This window comes from Phoenix dactylifera, chromosome 12 (genome assembly GCF_009389715.1).
Source record: "Phoenix dactylifera cultivar Barhee BC4 chromosome 12, palm_55x_up_171113_PBpolish2nd_filt_p, whole genome shotgun sequence".
Taxonomy (NCBI): domain Eukaryota; kingdom Viridiplantae; phylum Streptophyta; class Magnoliopsida; order Arecales; family Arecaceae; genus Phoenix; species Phoenix dactylifera.
Window position 1 is genome coordinate 1074854 of NC_052403.1, and position 19954 is coordinate 1094807.

General features: G+C 35.8%; 1 protein-coding gene across 1 annotated transcript in view; it reads left to right on the forward strand.

Annotated features, from left to right (window-relative positions):
• Positions 1-17781, forward strand: part of LOC103719323 (protein EXPORTIN 1A) — a 36134-nt gene extending 18353 nt beyond the window's left edge. The window contains exons 14-32 of the mRNA XM_008808520.4: positions 1284-1487; positions 1884-1943; positions 4772-4882; positions 6240-6337; positions 6421-6529; positions 9860-9925; positions 10893-10991; positions 11095-11175; positions 11320-11409; positions 12239-12324; positions 12586-12666; positions 12781-12963; positions 14787-14853; positions 14944-15054; positions 15206-15313; positions 15392-15529; positions 15610-15747; positions 15820-15924; positions 17117-17781. Of these exons, the coding sequence (XP_008806742.1) occupies positions 1284-1487; positions 1884-1943; positions 4772-4882; positions 6240-6337; positions 6421-6529; positions 9860-9925; positions 10893-10991; positions 11095-11175; positions 11320-11409; positions 12239-12324; positions 12586-12666; positions 12781-12963; positions 14787-14853; positions 14944-15054; positions 15206-15313; positions 15392-15529; positions 15610-15747; positions 15820-15924; positions 17117-17239 (2058 nt within the window). The 3' untranslated portion in view covers positions 17240-17781. The remainder of the gene's footprint in view (positions 1-1283; positions 1488-1883; positions 1944-4771; positions 4883-6239; positions 6338-6420; positions 6530-9859; positions 9926-10892; positions 10992-11094; positions 11176-11319; positions 11410-12238; positions 12325-12585; positions 12667-12780; positions 12964-14786; positions 14854-14943; positions 15055-15205; positions 15314-15391; positions 15530-15609; positions 15748-15819; positions 15925-17116) is intronic.
• The last annotated feature ends 2173 nt before the right edge of the window (positions 17782-19954 follow it).

A 19954-nucleotide genomic window follows, 5' to 3' on the forward strand; every position in this document is an offset into this window, starting at 1 on the left:
TTGAGAAATGGGATTTCATGAAGTTGTTTTAAAGTTTAAATGCCTGCATTCTTAACCAATCTCTTAAAGAAGAAAAGCTTACTTTTAACATTATCATAGTGAGTCAAACACATCATTGGAACTTGGAAGAGTCCAACTCTTTACTAGTCCTAAATCTGCACCTGAAAGAACTTCATAGCTGTCCAGGTGTCGGATGCATTTTGATGGGATACATATCTGACCTGGATTTCAGGAGCTGGACACGAGCATCCACATAAGGAAAAAATATGGGTTTGCACGTTTGAGGAGGTTGGAATGCAAGGCATATTCATATTATACCTGATGCATGTAATATTGTTTTTTTTTTAATAATTGAGGGCTACTTCCAACAAAGATGACTGTGCCACCCTTCTGTGTTGTACATATGTTATCCTATTACCTCATTAATAGATGATACAGTAGCATGTTTCTTTATATCTTTTGTTCTCCATGTAATAATTGTTTTTCTGGCTTGGTTCATTCTAGTAAATGTTGTCTTGTAAGAAGACCAGTTGGCTTACTTGAGGAGACTTGTGTAAGGCATTTCTTAGTACAATAGCAAAGTGGCGATAATATATATATAATGTGATTGGGGAAAATTAAAGGGTTGACTGGACTCTCTCCCTTTGTTTACCCAAGGAGTAATTTTTTATTCAGATTGTTCGTATGCTTCATATGATGGTTGAACTTTCAGAAAAACAAAGGTGCTTTTCAAGTTAATCTTTTTAGAGACCTGCTGCATGTCTGTAAACTTGTCTCTCATGGCAACTATCATAGCTGTGTCTATGATGGCACCTAATATGGTATTAGATGAGACTAAAGGGCTGCTTTTTGGGCAGTGACCTTAAGGCATGTGCATATTATCACTGTTGTTCGAGCAAGCAGGTACATCACCATGAAGTGTGAATACACTGAAATACTTTATTCTGGTTGTTAAAAGTGCAAGGTGAAAACACCTTTCTTCATATTTGAATTTATTTATTTATTTATACAAGCATCAAATTTTCGTGAATTGATTCTACTATGCCTCTCTTATTTGACATCTTTATGCAGTTCATCCATGGCATGTAGAATTTAAAGTGAATTTTCCACGTGTTAATCTGTATGTATGCATGCATTGATTCTTGTTTTTTATGTTTCTGCATCATACTTGATATTTGGGTTTTGTCAAAAAAATATTTTATTACCAAGTTTGTGCTTGAACAGCAATTGCTTAGGTCAGCTCTGATTGTTTCTGTTATCACATGTTCTACTGATTTCTTCAGACTCCATTGGTCCCGGGGATGGCTGATGGTCTTGGTTCGCCACTTCTACAAAGACGGCAGCTTTATTCAGGTCCATTGTCAAAGCTAAGAATGCTCATGATTTGTCGTATGGCAAAGCCTGAGGAGGTTTTGATTGTTGAAGATGAAAATGGGAACATTGTTCGTGAAACTATGAAAGACAATGATGTCCTTGTCCAGTATAAGGTGCGTGCTAGATCTCTCTCTCTCTCTCTCTCTCTCTCTCTCTCTCTCTTTCTGGAAAAGGTCATGGATGCATTCTGTTTTGTCAGCTCCTTTTATGAATGATATCGGAAACTGATTATGCCGAATCAGAGAATCCTATTGATGCATGAGCCCATAGATGTGGCTGTTTGATTAGTAGGTCTACTTTTACCATATGAAAAATTATAAAGTTGATCTCACAGAGTCTCTAGATATGATATTTATTAGTTTACTTTTTGAAGAATCAGCTCTGAACTATGCATTATGGAACATGACATAATGGAGATAAGGCAAAAGTGCTTGAGAAACTCTTACACATTTTTATTTTTTTAGTTCCGTTTTAAGTTGCCTATCTTTGACTTCAGTTCATTGCTGCAGATCATGAGGGAAACTTTGATCTACTTGTCACACCTTGATCATGAGGATACAGAACAGCAGGTATGATCTAATTGTTGTTCTTTGCTGATTTATTGTAACGGGAGTACATAGCTAAGAATACTAAGAAACATGCATGGCCTATGGTCTTCTCATGCCATTGTTGGATCTTGATAGGAATATTTCAAGTCTTTTAATCAATAAAAGTCATATAGTATGGTTATGGTGTTGCCATTATGTTGGGGGTCGGTAGTTTTAGAAAATAGAAGATGGTTTTGGACCTTGTTGTATACGTCATAACTCACGACTATTCGAATAAGCAAGGCAGGCCATGTTCATAACTGCAAAACCCATCTAGGTAGTTTTATATTGTCAGTAAGCTTCCAGTTGTAGCTCATATTCACCTTACTAAACATGCTACAACAGATAAAGCAGTCTTCTAGATAAAGGGCCTATTTTAATCTTTGGGGCATGTGCCTTCAGATCTTTGATTACTAATTTTACTGAGACATTATAAATATAATCACAGATTGGAGATTTAAGATGGACTCAATGAGGAAACAAAATAATATGGGAGAAGATGACATGGACCCTGTATAATGTCAGCTTAGAATGAGATATTGAGAGGAAGAAGAACTAGAGATGCTAGTATTGCACGTCATGCAAGTGAGAGGAAACATTTATGGCTTGATTCCCATCTATGAAAGATTTTTATTGTTCATTTCTCTTAATTAATGTACTCACAGTATTGACTGGTGCAATTCTTCAGTTCTCTCCATCTGAGCCAAGAGGATGTACTTGGTAAAAATAGAGTTGGTCACATGCTATGCATGTAAGAGGAAGTATGGACTGCTGTGATCCATCTGAATTGCCCTTTGTTTACGATGTATTCAATGTGATAATTACACTCATTTTAATTGGTATACTTTCCTTCTTGTTCTTTCGATCTATATTTTTGTATATATGTATGTTTGTATATGAGCATATATATATGTGTAAGTATGGAATGCCGTACCGGTCCGGTCCTAGACTGGTACCTGAACGACAAAAAAATCGGTATTTCCCGGTTTTTTATCCGAACCGGCCGGTACCAGCCCGTACCGGTGCGAACCGGCCGGTTCGCACCGGTACGATTTTTTTTTTTTTGAACCGGCGCTGTGGTTTTTGAAACCACCGCGAACCGGCCGGTACGGTACCGGTACCGGCTGGTACGTACCGGACCGGTACCGTACCGGTACGCCGCCGGTACCGGTACAACGGACCTTGTGTGTAAGTCTAATGCATGGAGTGCAATTTTCCAGGCATATGATTTTTTTTAGAATAATATTAGAGGGCATTCATAGTAGAGTGTGGTCCATGGTGGAGTCAGGATTGGGGGTGGAGAGCACCCTAGAGGGTCCATTATAAATAGAATATATATATGGTCTTATAGATGTAGATAGGATGGAATAAACAAACACTAAGTAATTAGTCATGACCTATTCACACTCACTGCAGACATATACAAAATGCTAGAATATGAAAAACTATATACTCACTAGATTCTGAGAAATGGTTAGATGCGAGCTTGAAGTTCGCCAGAGCTTTTTTTTGTTAAAAAAGTTAGGTTATGCTAAGCTGATTGTGAAATGTCCCGATCATTTTACTTTCATGATATTTTAAACATATGATGAGGTAAGATAATGTTATGCTTATCGGTAGCCAAACACATGTTACAATTATTTATGGTTTTAACTGTAATGACTGATCGATCAGTTTGGCATCTATTAAACCATTCTAGTATATATTGACCAATATATTCTTCTTTTGTTCCTTCCATTTATAATTTTTTGACAAGAACCTCATGGTTCATTAAGAAAACTTGTTAAAGTCGGTTTAACTTAGATTTTAAAGACATCTATCTTTCAATTCAAGTGAACCTTTTGTTTTGAATTTTGTCAATCATGAGATTGAGAAGCTGCGCTTCAAACATTTAAGATTCTGTTATGTGTTAAACAATACAATCAATGTATTAAACATTTAACATTCTATTATGTGTTCTTCTGGTGGTATTTCATTGGCATTAGATATCCAAAATCAATAGCATATCATGGCTGTCTAGAATCTTCTAAGTTATAAATTAAATTAGCACAATTTTCAAATCAATTTTTAGGAACTTATGTTAGAATTTTAAAACATGGATACTATTTTTTAATTTTGGTGCAGTCAAACTTTAAAAATAATATCTTAAATCTTTTTATGCATGGGTATCCTTTCCCATAGATGTTTGTTGGTGGTTATAGATTAAACTCTTGATGAATTTAAATTCAGTATGTATATACTTTAATATATAAAAGAAATTTATAGTTATTGGTTTCATCAAGGTTCGCCATCTCGATATTGGACCCGTATCTGTACCATGCCGGTACAGTTATGCCTTATATAGGGGTCGGTTCGGGGTATCGAGGCTCAATTCGATATTGGTATGGTATGGTTACTATGGTATGTCTAGTATGGAGCAGTACACATAGGTATGGTGAACCTTGAGCTGCATCAACTCGGTTACAATGTAATATAGTAAGTTGAGGACTAATTATATTGTTGTGTTAGGTGCCTTCTTTTTGGCCTCCAACATTGGAGTATTTTTTAGACTGTTCTAGCCGTTATGGTTATCTTCTCTATTAATTAAGCCTTTGCAACTTCGGTGCTTTTTCCTTTCTGTCTTTATACGAAACTTGAGGAGGCTATGTGAAGTTCTTATCTTTGATATTGTCTCTTTTATTTGTTGTTCACTCATATTGTTTAATGTTCTTGAATCTTTTTGATAATTTTCACATAATCTGAGCATCTTTTTTGGAGCAGAACCTAAGCTAAGCATGTTAACTAGTGCATGGTTTCTTTTGGTGATTTAGATGTTGAAGAAGTTGAGTAAACAATTAAGCGGGGAGGATTGGAGTTGGAATAACTTAAACACTTTATGTTGGGCAATTGGATCAATATCTGGTTCTATGATGGAGGAACAGGTAGTCTTTTGCAGTATCAAGCTAATTCTTATGTGCAAAAACATATGTAAAATATTTCAATTCATACTTTTAAGTGCATGTTGATGATGGGACACTTATTTTCATTGATTATTTGCTAGTTGCTTGCTGGACATGAGTGCTTTTTCTGTTTTTTTGGGAAAATGTGGGTATAAATTTTTCTGCTGTAGTTTGATTGCTAGGTTTTCATGTTGGTTAAATGGTATGTAATTTATAGGATCAGCTAATGACTAGTTGATAGCAAGACAATTCCAGTTAAGGCCAACCATTAGAATTCTCATGGATTAATAGAGGCAGAGGTTGCGGGTTAAGAGAACCCCAAAAAAAGGAAAATTAAAAAGGGGGCAAAGGAGTGAAACTACTATGAATGCATCCATAGAGCAAAAGAAATTTAAGGGAAAAAAGAGTAAAGAAGGGGCCTATCCCTTCTAGGCCTTCTTGGAAACCCAAGAACTAGGAAAATGGACACTTCAAATTACATGCCGTGTCCATATCAAATATATATCATATACCGATACTTACCGGATACGTCTTGGATACATATTCTATACTTGTGTAAGTATTCTATTTTCAATTTTTTTCTTTAAAAGCATATTGGATACTTTCCAAAGACACTCAAGATACTTTCCTAGTAACTCAAAATTAAGAGGGTAGTTTTTTTTTGTTTGATATTGACTTTTAATGATGAATAGTCATTTTTGTAGTCCACGCCTCCACGGTGTTAATATTTAAATATGAAGTGTGGATTGAGGTTGGGATTTGAATGATGACTAAATGACGAGCTTGTAGAAAATGGTGCTATCGTATAAACTACGAACTATGCTAATATGCTCTATGTATTCTTTTTACGTACATCTGATGTGTGTATGTGTGTAAATGTTTGTGCATCTTGGCATGTAAGAATGTATAGTTATGCGCACACACACACCCATACCTACACACACACACACACACACATATATATATATATATACATACATACCTACATATGTATGTATTTATGTATGTATGTATGCATGTATGTACATACAAATATACATATACATACATACATACCTACGCACGCACGCGCGCACACATACACATATATCTTTCCTTGTTTTATCATTATCTTTATTGAACTTTTAAACCTCTAAGATATCCAATGGCTGACGCCTGGCATCATTAAAACTTGAAACGTCTTACCTTAGCCACCGCCTCCGAAGCACTACCTTCATCTCCTCTAGATATTTTTGATTTATTTTGCTCCTTTTCACTTTATTCTATATCTTCAATTTCTCTTTTTTCATAATGAGTTTTCATGTGCTTGTCTCTGTGGTCTTTGATTTATACTTGGCAGGAAAATAGGTTTCTAGTAATGGTCATCCGCGATTTACTGAATCTCTGTGAAATCACAAAGGGGAAAGATAATAAAGCTGTTATTGCAAGCAACATCATGTAAGCAAACACACATCCTATTATTATATGTGTTTAATTAATCTGCCTTATAACTCTTTGACTGTTCATGGTGTGATTATTAGGTACGTAGTGGGACAATACCCAAGGTTTCTTAGGGCTCACTGGAAGTTTCTGAAAACAGTCGTGAATAAATTGTTTGAGTTTATGCATGAAACACATCCAGGAGTTCAGGTGATTAACTTTGCCTTTTGTTTCTTATTTTATTGTATAACTAGAAATACAGGACATTGTTGCAAGATCATGATTGAAAAGCTGTATAATTTAAGATTTTTTATTAGGGTTATAAATATCATCATAGCTGCCTTGAAGCACTCACTTCGTCATAGCTGTCATGAAGCACTCACTAAATGTTTTATTTTTAGCAAATATGGTCTGTAAATTTGTGATCTTTTTTGCTACTGTTGAAAACAATGTCCAGACATCTTTAAGATACATTATTAAAATGATCTTGTATTATGCATGCCTATTTGTTCAGTAATTAGTATCTCTAGAATCTAGGTGCCTGTATCCTTTAATGTGTCTGTGTAGTCTGGTTGGTGCTCCTTTTGTCTTTATGCTCTCAAATGATGGTGCATTTCAAATCTGGCCTCATTAAAGGTTTTTATTTGTTTACACTTCATGATATCAATAATCAATAAGTTACAATTCTCAAAAAAAAAGGTTATGAAAATCCTGGCATCTTTTTATTCATGTCTGGAATCATTTGCAGTCATTTATGTATTTCTGATGTTCTTGCACCATCCATAGCTATCATGGCTTCTGCTGTGGTAATAACTGATAACAGAGAGTTCAGGTTGAGGGATGTACTTTGCATAATAAACACCTTTTCTATTTAGTTATTAAGTAATTTTACATGGCAGTCTGAATGTCTCTGTAGTGTTCTTACTTTTTCCACTTTTATTGGAACATATTGTTGATTTTTTTACTGGGACTTCAGCGATGTTCACTGCACTGCCATGTAATTCCAGCCATAATCTTTTTCTTTTTCTTGTTCGTTGTGTATTGGTGACATAATTTTAATTTTGGATTAGACTGGTGAGCTTTGTGCTGTAACTTTGTGGTCATTTCCATAGTATTTAGTTGTCTTTGGCTTTTTCATTTCTTGGTTTGTAATCTGATTTTATTGGTAGCCATGATTGAGGCTGTAGTTCTGACTATGCATTGGAACAAAGGTAAAAAGATTTTTTGATTTCAACTATCAAAATATTGACCCTTCTCATTAAAGTTTCAATCATTGCTTTTGCTTGTACTCTTCCCTTGCTTATGTTGCAGAATAAAATATTCCGAACAAAATTTTTGTTTTACCAGGAGTTGCTTGTCTTGACTTGGAAGTTCAGATTATTTCTTGAATGATGTCGCATTCCTTTGTAGAAGTTACATCTGTTCATACACTTTGCATGGGCAAAATATGAGAGTAAACCACCACTTCACCTATAACTGTGAAACTGACTGATTCCTAGATCGCTGACATTGCTTAACGCTGTATTTTTCATCAAACCTTCCTGTTATGAACCCCTGATCATCATCCAAGATTTAATAATTCATCATTCTGAAACGATCCATAAACATCTTTTTACAGCTACGAGCATCAAAGGGCTGATATTGTGAGATCAGATGGTTACCAAGGCCCTGCTGCAATGAACAACTGTGAAGCGGGAGGTCATTGCAACCTTCATCCAATGACATTAATTTGATTGCTGATTAATTGGGTTCTGGATTTTATCTTTTAAACAGTGTTTTACTTGGTTTTGTGATAAATAAAGGGGCCTGTTACTGTTCGTTTCACCGCAGCAGAACAGTTCATGCTACAATAACCATGGTCGATTAGTTGCCTTAATGGGATTGAATAGTGGGATTTGAGGAGATTTGTTTTGATATCTGTAAGATTCCTAAAGAGCTCAAACTTACTTGCAAATAAATTCAAGTTAGGGTTCAAATGAAACCCTATGGGGTAATGTATGCTGGATTTTGAGGAAGAAAAGGATAGTTCAGTAGGCTCTCTCTTTTCGTCTCTCTTCTCCCCTCTTTATTATCCATTCTTCTCTTTGCTGGTTCTGTTCTTTCTACTCCTTGACTCAAACTTTCTTGCAAACTAATTCAAGTTAGGGTTCAAATAAAACCCCATGGTCAGCCTCCTAGGGGTAATGTACGCTGGATTTTGAGGAAGAAAAGGCTTGCTCAGCAGGCTGTTTCTTCTCCTCTCTCCTGTACTTCTCCCTTCTGTTCTTTCTACTTTTTTATTCCATTGACTTTTTGCTGCTAGTAGTACCTGATTGTTATCAGATTTCAGCTATCCTTTTAGAGCTCTATTAATATTTACTTGCTATATTGAAACCTGTTTTTCTTGATGTCTAAAGTTCTTCAATATCATCAGGGGTTTGATATTACTTATCCTTATAGATCTGTGTGCATTATTTGATCAAAGTTGGTGACAGGTTCATATTGGATTGTTCGATTAAGACCTGAGAAGCCTTAGATTGTAATCAGCTCATCCTTCCATATAAAGAAACCCTAAAGAAAATTTTTAATGCCTAATTTCAAGTTATGTTGTTGGCTATCTTCTTTTCAGACCCTGGACAGCAAGTAAAGGAAGTATTTGTCATCCTAATCCAACCCTATTTTGGGGACCTCACATCCATTCGGCAGAATCCCTAAATTGTCCAATTCACAGCAATTCGTTGATTTGAGGATAACTGAACCCACTTATTGGACCTGTGTTTAACCTGCAGATCGTACTTTTTTTTGACAACATAATGTTCTTATTCTTCTTTTCTATCCCCTTATACGAACAACATTGTCGAACTTTTTCGTCATCTATCCTCAAATAGAGAAAAATGAACGATGTAATATCCTTATATGTTAATTCCACCAACTCTCTCTCTTTCTCATCCATTACTTGCATCTATCCTTGTAGCATCGTCCATTGCTTGCATGAGAGCTTGAACTGTGATCAATATGGTAGATCTTCCTATCAGCCACAAGCTTTTCAAGGGAAGTCCTCCTGCCTATATTAGCCTTTGCAAGAAATTTATCCCTAGTTTTAAAGGATTGGCAGCAGGCTGAAAGCTGGATGTAAGATGTGATCAACTCTTCTATAGAGCCTTCTACTTAGAGTGGTGCTCGACAGCTAACCCCTTATTTGATGAAAAAAAGACTTTGATGATGATTGTAATGATCATATATGCATGCCATAGTGTCATGCTTGTATGCTGCTTGTAGTCAGTACTAGTTGTTTTGTGTTTTCTTTTTATACTGTTCTTCCTTTAATGTATATTGCTTTTTTCTTTCGAGAACTTATTTTCATGTTCCTGTCAATCAATGCTTTGTTTTTGCTTATTGTTTCATTTTCCACTTACCTTTTGTTGAAGCAAAGTTTGTTTTATATTGTAAGCCATGGCTGCATTTTGTGATGCTGAATATGATGTGGAGTATCCGAGCTTATAGTAAAGGATGGACTGGGACTGCTTATTTCCATGACTAATGGTTTATATCTTTTTCCAGGACATGGCTTGCGATACTTTCCTCAAAATTGTTCAAAAGTGTAAACGTAAATTTGTAATTACACAGGTAAAATTAGTCTTTAATTTGTTGTTATTAGAACTTTGCTGGCTAATTTAACTTGGTGTTTCTGTTTTTGTGGGAATGCGCATGTGCATTAGTAAGAATAAACATTATCAGTTGCATATCATGATTCCATTCATTTGAAATGATTGTTGCTACCTGAGGAAAGATCTACATGCCAAGAAATATTAGAAACTTATTATAACTCTATCATTCTAGTAATAAACACATAATAATCACCCTAAATTAGGATGATATATTTGGACTCAGATTGTCAGTCCGACATCCATTTCACTGTAAAAGCTTGGTTGTGCAGTTTGTCAAGGACTTACGAGGAGCCACAGGAATTGTCAGTAATTGAATACTAACTTATATTACATTGCTCATACTTCAGAATAATTGATTATTTGTTGTGATCTGTCATCTCTAAGTTACTGATAACATATGTAATGTAGATTCGACCTCAAGCCATCGATCAACTTGAAGGGTTGCATCTAGAGTCAATCTCTGGCAACACTTCAACCATGTGGAACTGCTGGCAAGACCATTTTGTATATGTCTACAAACTAGTTGCACTTGAAAATAGTTAGACCAATGTCATATTGTAATAGCTCGAGCACTTCTAATATCATAATTTCCAAATTATTTCTTCACCTAAGCGTAAAAAATGGCATCAGAGTTTTAGCACTGCCCTGGGAGTGGGTATCATCAAGGACCTGTTTATTTTTTCCCTATTACCTTTTGATTGCTTGTATCTTGATAGGCAAATTGCTGATGTTGGTACAATAGGTTTTGTCGATCAAGTCATTTTGATAAATTATCTGTAATCAAGAAAGGAATCTTCTCTTTGTTTCTGGATCAACGACAACTGAAAAATGCTAGTCTGGCATATTAGAGAATCAAGTAGATCAATATGAACGATAGTCAAGTTATCAGCATCATTTGTTGTCGACAGTACCTTTTGATGTTTCAGGTAGGTGAGAATGAGCCATTCGTATCTGAACTTTTATCAAACCTTCCCAGCACAGTTGCAGATCTTGAGCCTCATCAGATTCACACATTCTATGAATCGGTAAAGAGATAGATCTTATTATGTTAATATCTGTTCTTAATTCATACATCTTATATGATGCCATCTCTTGGAATACATTGGTCATTACTTCAAGTTCCTGCAGGTTGGTAATATGATTCAAGCGGAATCTGATCCTGCTAAGCGGGATGAGTATCTTAAAAGGTTAATGGACCTTCCAAATCAGGTAGTGTATTTTGCTGTAGTATCAACTCTTGTGCTCTGGCTCTTGTTAATGTTCTTTCAATCTTATCTGGTCATCTGTTATACCATATGCTCGACATGGCTTTACTTGCTGATGACTTTTAATGGGTATTCATAAATTTTGCAGAAATGGGCCGAAATCATTGGACAGGCAAGCCAAAGTGTTGCCATCCTGAAGGATCAAGATATCATAAGAACTGTTCTTAATATATTGCAGGTAAACTTAGCAAAGATTGACTAAAAATTTAAAAAAAATCAAAAGAACTTCTGATTAATTACTCTCTTTTTTATCACAACAATCGGAAATTCGGAATTGTTCTGCTCAAGTCAGAGCTTGCTATATTCTGCACTTACCTGTCATTTTTATATCAGCTAATTATTGTGTGTGCACACATTGGTGTGTGTCTTGTCATTTTACAAAGCTACCTAAAGATTTGCGATGCAACTTCAGGTGGATGTAGCACCTGTTGGCATGTAGCACCTGTTGGCTTTCTGGTGGCTTGGGTGTGGGTGTGTACAAGGTATGGGCAAATTGAAAAGGAAGGGAAGGGAAAGAGAGAGAGGGGGGGGGGGGGGGGGGCACGTTTATACTCAGTCTAATTTCCAAATTGCATCCTTACATGTGTTCATAGCAATTATTTTATCTCAAGTAATTGACATAAATGCTGTTCCTTTTTTTTTTTTTGCCATGCAACTCATGGCGGACATAGCATTTGTTTGCTTGCTGGTGGTTAGGCTTCAGGTGGGTATGGGCAACATGGAGCACTTTTGTGCTCGGTATGAGTTTTAAATTGCTGCCCAAATGCATCCATACATGTGTATAGCAATTATTTTATCTCAAGTGTATTGACATAAATGTTGCTCATACTTTTTTCTTTCTTTTTAAGTCTGGTATGATGGGAAATTTTTGATTGGTAGTGTATCAACATTTGATGTAGCAGTGTTGTAATTGTATTGTATGCATCTTGTTTTCTAGTAATATTTCTGACTTATTTTATTTAATTCAGTATGGATACTAAGTGGTTCTGGTTGTTGATATTTGGCAGACAAACACTAGCGTTGCTAGTTCACTTGGAACATATTTCTTTCCGCAAATATCATTGATATTTCTAGACATGCTTACGGTATACAGGTATGCTTGCAAACAAACATCTTTTCAGTTCTGTTTAGTTTATCCGAAACTAAGAGACAGGAAACAAAATAGAGGAAGTTGGTGGTGGAATATTATTTATTTAATTCCCAGCCTCCTTTTCATCCCTTCTCTCACATCAATACAGGATCCAAATGTAGCCGTAGTGTTTGGAACTTGTATGTCCTGAAGATTTTTTTTTCTTCTTAATTTTCTTTTTTTTTGGCGGGATGCTGATTTCATTATATATGGTTCTCATAACAGAATGTACAGTGAGCTTATATCTAGTACCATTGCTGAAGGAGGGCCCTTTGCTTCAAAAACATCTTATGTAAAACTTTTACGGTAAAACTGTGAATTGGCATTTCCCCCCCTTTTTCCTCTATTTTAACATATTTCTTCTAATTGAGGGTTTGAGGAATAATTCTAGCAGTATTATGTACTTGTATGCATTAACAGATCTGTGAAGCGGGAGACTCTCAAGCTAATTGAGACATTTTTAGACAAGGCTGAAGATCAACCACATATTGGGAAGCAGTTTGTTCCACCAATGATGGATCCTGTGCTTGGTGACTATGCTAGAAATGTGCCCGATGCTAGGGAATCAGAAGTCTTATCACTTTTTGCTACCATTATAAACAAGTATGTATAAATTTTTCTATTCTTTGTTCTGTTATGCCTTATTCAGCATGTCACTGATTTCTGCTTGACTATTTTATATCTGATTTTGTTTATTTTAACTTCTCTATAGAATTAATTAATCATAAAGTATAGCCTAATTATCTTTATTTCTCCACCCAAAAGGGTCAAAAACCTAGCCCCTTCTAGTTTTGAGCTAGTCGTAGCTTCTTCATGAAATAAGTCATAACTTTCTCTCTCTTTAAGAAATAGTTTGTACTATAGAAGATTGTTTAAATTTTTTGCCTTTAGATAGCACCTACACCATATATTCATTTTCAGAAAAGCCTAAGGTATCATAAATAAACATGTGATGTAATTAGTGATAATGTTACATTGGTGTGTGATATCATTAGTGTTTATGGTCATGACACACGAGGAAACTTTGCATTTGCTTTTAGTGATCATAACAAGAGATCATATTTAAATAGTGCCATAATTTTAACTTTACTGATGTTCAGATGTTTATCTGTCACCATTTATGCTATCAATGGTTAAATTCCCAATAGATGTCTCAGTTCTCAGATCCTCATTTGGATAGTCCATTTTGGTACTTTTTAGGCCTTGGTTCTCACTTCTTGATTTTTATTGAAATTCAAGATTCTTGTTGTTCAATCTTTCAATTTATATTTTTTTTAGACATGATAATATCATCTCAATGTGTTTGCTGGTGTGCAAATTCACATTAACGATCTTTTGCTTTGACTATTGCATCTGCCCTTTGTGTTGCTCAATCTTTTGATAAAAAACTCCCTTCTTAATGCTTTATGATAATGAAAGAGCGCCACAGTCCATCCCACTTAAGTTCTTTATTGATTTTTGCGAGTCTGAGATAAAGCGCCGATGAAAAGTTGTCAGCTTTGAGACAATTAAACTAAAACTACTTTCTGTTAATCTTAGGGATAAAGTTTGTTCTTGTTGAAGTCAGTTTGGAAAAGGACTTCTGTGCAACTGACACCATGATTGCGAACTGATTTTATGTTTTACTAACCAGTTGTCATACCAAATGAAACGAAAACAATTAGAAAAATTTGCAACCATCCTTAACTGAGCAGCATCCATAAATGAGACTGTCGACATTCACATCACCATCTTGATTGTCAATAATCACTCCTAGAAACTGTTGTAACTGAATCATGCATTAGTTGTTCAAAAAGTGATTCTGCGATCATTCATTCTTGACATGCAGATGGTTAAATTCTATCACCACCTTGAAAAAGAAGCAACAAATATCATTGTTGGGCTTGAATGGACCATGATGATATGATTACGATGAGTGTCTGACATGTTTGTTGGACCACGCCCCAGCATGTACTTGCCACATTGTAGTTTATGTTTCATGGCATTTGATAATTTTGAATATTATTACGTCACTTTTCCTTGTTTCCTTATCTGTAGAATAAACCCTTTTCCTTGATTCTTTATCTGTAGAACAAAATTACATGATCCCTTGTTTAATTCCGGTATGTCTGATAAACATTTTGTGGCATGAAGAATGACAAAACAATGAAGAAATCTTTTGTTGCTAGCTAAAATCATTGTAAATGGGTCCAATTGAATTTCTAGGTTTTTGCATTTCGTTAGAACCTAAGAAGCCAGCTGTTTTTCTTCAATACTTTAAAAATTTTATAGACATACTTTGGCATAGCAGCGTGTATAAGGTTTGAATCATTGCCATAATTTTGCCAGTTTTGGTTTGACTTGTCATTACTCATGGTGGTGTTTTCAACGTATGGTTATATACAAATCTATTATTTCTTACCATATGATGGACTCTATGCATGTAGATATAAAGGTGTTATGTTGGAGGATGTGCCTCGCATATTTGAAGCCGTTTTTCAATGCACTCTTGAGGTAAGGATTATACACGCTTTATGAACAAAATGTCTGTCCTCGAATGTTTTTGTCTGATTGTATTATGGACTTCACTTGTTTATACTGCAGATGATCACTAAGAACTTTGAGGATTATCCAGAGCATCGTCTCAAGTTCTTCAGTTTGCTGCGTGCAATTGGTACCCATTGTTTTCAAGCTTTAATTCAGCTGTCAAGTCAGGTTAGTATTAAGATAATGCACTCTGGCATCGTATGTAATGCAAGTGCAGTGAGAAAACATGCCATATTATATAATTTCCTGAGTTATTTTTTCTTTATATATCAATTTCTTTATTATTAATAAACTGTTCTTTTATTTTTGTGTATGACAGCAATTGAAACTTGTCATGGATTCCATCATCTGGGCTTTTCGGCATACTGAAAGGAATATTGCAGAGACTGGTCTAAGTCTTTTGTTAGAGTTGCTGAAGAACTTCCAGGTGTGACCTCAAATGCAAACCTTGGTTACCTGCCATAAAACGTGCAATGTCTTACCATTCAACATGGTCCATTGACAGGTTTCGGAGTTCTGCAATCAATTCTATAGAACCTACTATTTAACAATCGAGCAAGAGATTTTTGCTGTCTTGACAGACACATTTCACAAGCCAGGCTTCAAGCTGCATGTTCTAGTGCTTCAGCATTTGTTTTGCCTGGTACGAAGCAAACACTGCTTATTTTGGCTAATCCATTGTTCTTTCTATGTGCTAAATATTATGCATCGATGAATATTCAGGTAGATTCTGGTTCACTTACTGAGCCCCTGTGGGATGCTGCTACGGTACCTTATCCATACCCAAATAACACAGTGTTTGTGCGTGATTACACCATAAAACTTTTGGGATCATCATTTCCAAACATGACAGCGGCAGAGGTAGGAACTTGATTTATCTAGTCCTTTCTTTCATCTAAAAGTTGGCTTAGTATTAAACTTTACTTTCTCCAGGTGACTCAATTTGTTGATGGATTGTTCGAGTCGAGAAATGATCTTCCTACTTTTAAGAACCATATACGGGACTTTCTTGCGCAATCAAAAGAGTTTTCAGCTCAGGTAATGCAGTTGATTTAATATGCTTCTACTTTTCAGTTTGTATGATCTAGAATCATACCATGTGCATATACTTGATGGTGGATGGCCTTTCAATCTGGGTGTTAAAACAACAAAACATGACATTATCCATCTGCCTGAAGTAGCAACCTTGTAGAGTATTTTATGGGATACTGCTAAAAAAATGTGGCAACAATAGGACGACCTTCAGAGACAACCCTTACAAAACTGGGTAAGTTTGTGAGTACCTGCAGAAAGAGATGAGTGTTTGTATGTCTGGGTGGGTCATCTATCTGCAGGCTTTTTGGGTAGGCAAACCTTGTTTCATACTTTCATATGGGTTGTCTTTGAGGAATTTTTTGTTTGTTTAGCATTGCCCAGAAATCAAGTCTAAGTTTCCCTCGAGGTCATCAAAGAACAAAACTCTTATATATTATTTTCAATTAAATTCCATTTTCTTCCAATCTCCAGAAAACTGCAAAGTTCTTTTAAAATCTTGAACCACAGACCTCCTTAAGTTTTATTCTTTATGTTCTAACTGTGACTTCTAGAGCGCGCATCTTTATTTTGAGGTCATTGAAAGTGGATGCCTTCAAGTCTTGTATGACATTGTAATGTAAATGCTGATGGCATCATGGTCTCAGCCTGGCATGCATTAGATGGTTTGAGTCTGATGTTAGGTTGGGCCATCTTCTTCTAAGAACTGGGTGCATTTGGAATGTACGTTTTTTATTTTGATATAGAGATGAATCATCTCTTTTTTTTTCCATTTTTTTGGAGGCAGCTGAAATCTATATTATGAGGGAAAGTGAAATACAGTATAAGTAAAAATATATTAGTTGAAATCAAATACATCTTATTATGTCTAAATTGAAAGCTGTTACATGCAATTATGATCTTTGACTATCTCTGGCATTTTGAATATGGTGATATCTGGGAAAATGAGGGGAAGGTTGTTTGAGATCTAATTGGATAAGTAGTAGTGTCTCCATTGATATAGTTTTAAATGTTCATATATGGTTTACCCTGGGTGGTTAGCACTAAGTTGATTGACCGTATGCTTTCAAATTTGAACTACCCAAGTTGAAGTGTGAATTAGTTAAATGGGTTGGTTAAGACTGTTGGATGGTATATATTCTTTTGTGGTGAGCTTTCAGGTCTAATCTAACTACAATGCCTTACCACTGATCTGCAGGACAACAAGGATCTTTATGCCGAGGAGGCTGCAGCCCAGAGAGAGAGGGAGCGCCAACGGATGCTCACCATCCCTGGGCTTATCGCCCCAAGTGAGTTGCAGGATGAGATGGTAGACTCGTAGCGTTTGATGACGTGCAGTGCTAATTCCACAGTTTTTCTTTCTCCGGCCTTCTAATTCCAAGGGGTGCTTCACATCATTTACCAAAGTTTATGGAGCGATAGGAGAAGTCCCTGCTTTTTATTTTTTCATTTTTATCCTGCTGCTGATTTTTCTAAATTTGACCGGAAGATGGTGAAAGGCGACCGGTCTGTTGCAAGAGTTGTTTGGACTGCTGGTGATACTTGCGGGGTTGTGGGATGTCTGGTTGAAGTAGCAGCAGCTCTTGTGCAGAATGTATTTTGCTGATACAGTGTTGGTGATGTGTGTTGATCCAACCAGATTATATTAGGGCTCACAATGTTTTTATCCTTGCACCTACGGAGCAAGTTTCAGGCAGCAGCACTCTGCTGATACTGCCCATCCATCTTAGAATGAACAATTGCCTGCTTACTGTATTCTAACTTGTGCGCTTTGTGATACAAGTGCTTGTTCTGTTTAAACTCTATTCGTGTAACTTGATTGTGGAACAAGCTTATTCTTTTTTATCTCATTCTTTTCCTTCACCATTTTGAGTTTGATGCTGAGAGCCTAAAGCTCTATAATTTGCTCATACTAAATGAAGAGCAAGGTGCTGGAAGAATTGCAGCTGCAACACAATAAAAAGCAGTATACGATTTTTTAGCTGGACTTGTTTTGGAGAACCGTACGTGGTGGCTACTTTACCATATGTAGATCCCATGGCTTTACTGGATGCACCATTCAGTTACCTTTTTTTTTTCCTCTAAACTCGTTTATTAAAATAAAATGTTTAAGCTAAAAAGTATCGTTACAAGATTCTGTCTGACAAAAATTTGGGGAAAAAATATATTTAGACCTCGCAGTCATCTATCTTGCTGCGTGCGTGGGATGGGCTTGGTGTAAAATTTTTACTGTTGCTCCTTTGCCTCTTGATCCATCAGGTTGCGGTGGAGAACTAGATGTCTGTTGGCAATGCTGGCAAAAGGAAATTCGAGCTTGAGCTATGCGTGGCATTAGCTTTTTAAGCTGAGCCCGCCAAGATTGGTGGGAGATACAATTCTACCCGACGTGATCTGAATTTTTTTTTTTTAATCTTTTGGTACATCGGCTTCTCACACCATTAAGTATAAGTATCCTCAATAAAGAAGCTGGCGAAGAGAGTAGAAAAAAACGAGTGGCGTGCTGGAGAGGGAGTGAAATAAAGCTTCTTTAATCCGCGCACCAGGATTCACGTGTAGCCAATCAACCTCTACGGTGACAGCGGTGGAAAAGAGTGGCGCGCTGAAGTTTATTCCCCCCAGAAAAATATATATTCTGAGGGAGAAATAGATACTGGAGAAATAAGTAAAACCACCTTTTCACATAGCCCAAAGCAAGGTATTCTATTATTTAGAAGTCAACCTAGGAATGAAATCACCTATTTAGACCGAGCTAGCTTACTTTGAAGCCTTGTACATCCTAATATTTTAAGTTTGATCGACTCTGTTATCGAATCTGCTCTAAGATGATCACGAGAAGAAGTCTCTTCTTCGTCCATTCTTCTCTGTTAAGCTAAACTTTTTCTCCATATTTTATTTTATATACCGTATATTGTCATTTCACTCCCTCTCTCTACCCATATTATCAAGTGACAAGTTGAGAGGCATTTCGGTACTTTCATTCTTGGGTCAGGTAAAGGGAGGATCCGATACGACTTTCATTCCTTAGTTCGGTGGTGGAACTTTAGAGTTAGTAAAGAGTAAAAAGATATTTGCAGACTGCATCCTTAACAACAACTTTTTAGCTTATAGTGTATAACTTTAGGTAGAATTTTTATAAAAAGCTATTTGCTATTTGGTAACTAAATTTTTAAAGTACTATAAGACTTTAACATGTATTTGGTAAACAAACTGAGTAATTACTTTTAATATGATAAATGACCATAAAGAACATTTCATAGTATTATACGACAAAGCATAATAAAATATAATATAAATTAATACATAAATATATAATATAGTATAATATTATTGTAATGTAATATAATATTATTATAATATAGTAATATAATATTATATACTATAGCATAATAATATAACATAATTTGATTTTATATAATATAATAAATCAATGTATTATGATATAATGTAATATAATATTATATTTATAGTATAATACAATAATAAAGGTATAAAATATTATAATTATTATCAATATGTATTAATATTATTATTTTTTGTAATCATTCATGATCGTGTCATGGAACATTTTGTCGAGCCAGAGGTATTCGATCCTTTGGGAGTCTGTCCAAGCAATCGAGCAATTACACTTGCAGTTGGTGTGAGCGCAATTGTCCTCGCACTGATGCTTACGGAATCAGTCACTCCGGAGGGCATCATCCTCTTTTAAAATTGGCAAACAAATACTTTTTTTATATATCTTTCCCATTTATAGACAAGTCCGATTCCCCCACCGTAGCAGCTCTTCAGCCGTTTAACAAGCGTCATAGAGATTCCCCGATATTCGAAGTGAGCAGGCGATTAATCAAAAAAGTACGGGACCTGCGCTTGGAATAGTGGGTTTCTTGTAGTAAATGAATCAGAACATATAGGTAGCAACTATCTCGAAATGATTGTAATTAAGCAATCATTTCTTGCGTTATCCGCTTTTTGCGTATAATAATCGCTGAACGTACGGCTTGCGGTACGGACTGCTCTTCCTGCTGTTAACAGCGCTTTC